The 3,324-nt window shown below is 35.3% G+C and overlaps 1 protein-coding gene across 3 annotated transcripts; it reads left to right on the forward strand.

Annotated features, from left to right (window-relative positions):
• Positions 1-210: 210 nt before the first annotated feature.
• Positions 211-2,813, forward strand: LOC114178641. Of its 3 annotated transcripts, XR_003603360.1 has the most exons (3): positions 211-1,106; positions 1,915-2,168; positions 2,298-2,813. XR_003603360.1 is itself a non-coding variant. In XM_028064657.1 (2 exons), the coding sequence occupies exons 1-2, from the start codon at positions 764-766 to the stop codon at positions 2,312-2,314; spliced, it is 360 nt and encodes a 119-aa protein (XP_027920458.1). In that variant the 5' UTR covers positions 215-763; the 3' UTR covers positions 2,315-2,805. The 3 variants fall into 3 exon arrangements, 2 of the variants coding, with proteins under 2 accessions (XP_027920458.1, XP_027920459.1); XM_028064657.1 differs by lacking the exon at positions 1,915-2,168 and having other exon boundaries at positions 215-1,106; positions 2,298-2,805; XM_028064658.1 differs by lacking the exon at positions 1,915-2,168 and having other exon boundaries at positions 220-1,106; positions 2,367-2,805.
• The last annotated feature ends 511 nt before the right edge of the window (positions 2,814-3,324 follow it).

Raw genomic sequence — 3,324 nt, forward strand, 5'->3', positions numbered from 1 at the left:
AGTTTTTAATTAATTGTATCTAAATTTAAGAAAAGTTACAAATATTTTTAAATAGAGAAAGAAGAAAGTAATATGACTAATTATTTTTTTAAATGGATGACTAGTCTGAAATACCGACGTCACGATGTCATGCATGTCTGTGATCTTTGCATAGTTTTTTAGGACAAAAATGAAATGTTATTATTGTATTATAGATTACAGATACCGCCTAAAGTCTCCCCCTTATCTTCCTAATATTTGGTGCATTGATGAGAAGCAATTCCATTTGTACCAATCCTTTATGTCAACTTCTTCTGCATATGCATATTGATGATTCATCCATTATGTTATGACCCATCCCTTTCCCTTTGTGCAAAACCAAAACCCAAACTTAACGCAACAGCTTTTGCCTTCAACGCAACAACCTCTCTTCTCTCGTTTCTTCCCTGCATACATTAATCACTTTCCCTTACCCTCCCTCTGTTTTTTCACCATAATCATCTTCATTACACCACTCTCAACAAATAAAACGACAACGTCTCATTAGTTGCAACATCCCCTAACCAAATACACCACAATTTTCTCACTTCTCTCTGCAAATCCCAATTTCCTCTGTCTTTCAAACCTAACCTAACCTTATCACACTACATCGATCACGTTTTATTTCTCCTCTCCCTCCTTTCTATAAATTCCATTTTTCATTTCGATTAAATCACTATCCCAATTTCTTCTTATTATTGCGTTTTTTTTTTTCTAATTCCCTTAATTTTTTTTTTTATCGAAAATGAACACCATGAGAGGACCGGAAGATCAGCAATCTAGGGTGTTCTGCGAGCTGTCGGCTCTGGTCTTCAACCTCCTCCGTTCTCCGCCGCTCATGCCGGAGTCTCCGGCCAGGCGCTCAACGGCGGGGGCTCAGATAACGCCGGCAGGGTTCGCATCGCTGCTTCTGGGGATTTCGGTGGCTCTCATGCTCTGCGGATCGGTGACTTTTTTCATCGGGTTTATGCTCATGCCGTGGGTTCTCGGATTGATGATGGTGTTCTACGTCGCTGCCATTGTTTCCGCTCTCTCCGTTCTGGGGCGTTCCATTCTCTGTTTTGCCTCGCCACGTAAGGATGTTCCTGGTAAGGAAAACTCTCATTTGTTACTTATTTATTTGCTGCAGAAATTTAGGTTCTGTTTGTAAATCTATTATCGGTAGAATCAGAAGAATTGATGATAGGTATTTTCCAGATATGATGGTGTGTATTGGATAACGTAGGTAATTTGGGCAATAATTCAGGATAGGACTGTTTACTTATCTTTTTAGTTGTCTGATCTCTTTTGTTTGTGTTCTATTCTGTGGGGACCCAAGAGGAAGCTTCCCAGTTATTTTTTGTGTCCGTTTCTCCTTTTATCCCTCAAATTTTTAGAATTTTCCGCTTTTACCGTTGAATTTGGACGAAGAAAAATACGTATTTTTGAGGTATAGAAATGGTTGTTGATGTAGGTTGCTTTTGCTGATCTTAGAGATGTCGAGAAGTGGTTGCTTTTGCTCTAACTATTAGATTTTGTTTAAACCTAAAACCTTGCATAAACTAATTAAACTCCTATTACTAGGTTAGTTTTGGCGGGTTAACCTTTTGGTTCAGCGTTTGGAAGGATTGCGAGTTTGATTTACTTTTCCGACGAACTGATTTTTTTAATATTGTAAAAAGAAATTTTGAAAAGAAAAACAATCATTTTCCTAATAATTGAAACAAGTGTCATAAACCTCATATGTATAAAAAAAGGCATTACAGTTGAATTGAATATTGGGTGCAGTGATATATGCATTAAAAAAGGCATTACAAACTCTTCACGAGCTCATTATGTTTCCTGTACATCAAGGAAATTGTTCTTAACTTTTTTTTCCTTACCTGGATTCTTTTGTTCCGGTTTGGTCTTTGTCAGTGTTGTTTTCCTTATCGCATCTGGGAGCTCCTGGAAGAGTGAAATTATGAGAATAAGATAGACGGTCTATGTGTATGACCTTGGAAAGAATCCAATAAAAGAAATGTTAAATTCCTTTTCAATCAAGGGTTGGATCTGCAAGACTGGTTTTCTCTTAAAACAGTGAAGGAGTATAATATACAAAAATTACATTGAAGGTATATTAATGTTGCTGAGGCTGGATAAGTTAGCAAATTCTTCCTTTTTGTGGCCAGGTTGGCAAATTCTACCATTGCTTGGCAATGATACATAATTCGCATAAATCAAATCACAATATCTTGTCAATTACTAATTATGAGCCTGTATGGAATTCACCATTTCTGTTGTTTATTTTGACTTAACAGCGCAGCTTATCTCTTAGATCGTATCACACACATTTTGGTTGGGTTACGAGCCTGTTTTTGGTGTTTCAGAGTGGAAACTTATGTGAAAAGATAAATAATGGAGTTGACTAGTGCGATCGTGGTTATTGTCCCTGCCAGACAACGAAGATTACCGAACTTCTCTCACCAGAAGCAGGAGTTTTGGAACCAGGCTTTTGTGAAAAGTACTAAACTTTGTGGATATGGCTTCTCTTTTTATTACAATCAGCCAAGTTCTGAGGAATCAAGAATTGAGGACTTTCTTCCTGTTATTGCCTATTGCTGTCAATTATTTTATTTGTCCTTATTTTCACCCTTGTAAATTTTGAAGTAGAGGCTTCTGAAATTCATTTCTTTTCCATTTCCAAACGTGGTATATGTACACTGTAAAATTTGATATGATGGATGACTCATGAAAAGAAGGTTGTCTTGTTACTACAATCTTCTATACAAAAAGTTGAGAATGACTTCATTGAATTGGAGTTAGAAATTTGAGTACATTATTGGATTAAAATTTACGATAAACTAAAATGATAAGTATTTTTTTTATTTTTGAAAACGGAAGTTATTTTTTATTTGGTTTACAGCGAGGAGGAAAAAAAGGACGCCAGAACCGATAAAGGGAATAATAAAAGATAAAATGGATGTAATTTTATGTTGTGTAAATAAACTGATAAAGTGAATATTTTGTGTTTGATTGTGTAAAAAGTCGAAATGCAGGAAAATGAATAATGAATTTAATATACAATCATAGTTTTACACATTACGTAAGGTCACACTTTTTTGTAAAGATAAAATTGTACTTTTGGCTTCCCTTAAGAGTTACAAATTTCCCTATTACTGCATAAAAAATTGACCGAACAATTTCTTCCTCTTATCTAACACAATGTTTTTAAAATCCTTCCAAGTCAATTCAATCATTCCATCCAAATGATAAATTACCCCACCATCATTAATCTCAGATTTCTTTACATAAGAAAGGTTTTATTAAACTTCATGTGTCCTACGA

The sequence above is a fragment of the Vigna unguiculata genome, chromosome 3 (genome assembly GCF_004118075.2).
Source record: "Vigna unguiculata cultivar IT97K-499-35 chromosome 3, ASM411807v1, whole genome shotgun sequence".
Taxonomy (NCBI): domain Eukaryota; kingdom Viridiplantae; phylum Streptophyta; class Magnoliopsida; order Fabales; family Fabaceae; genus Vigna; species Vigna unguiculata.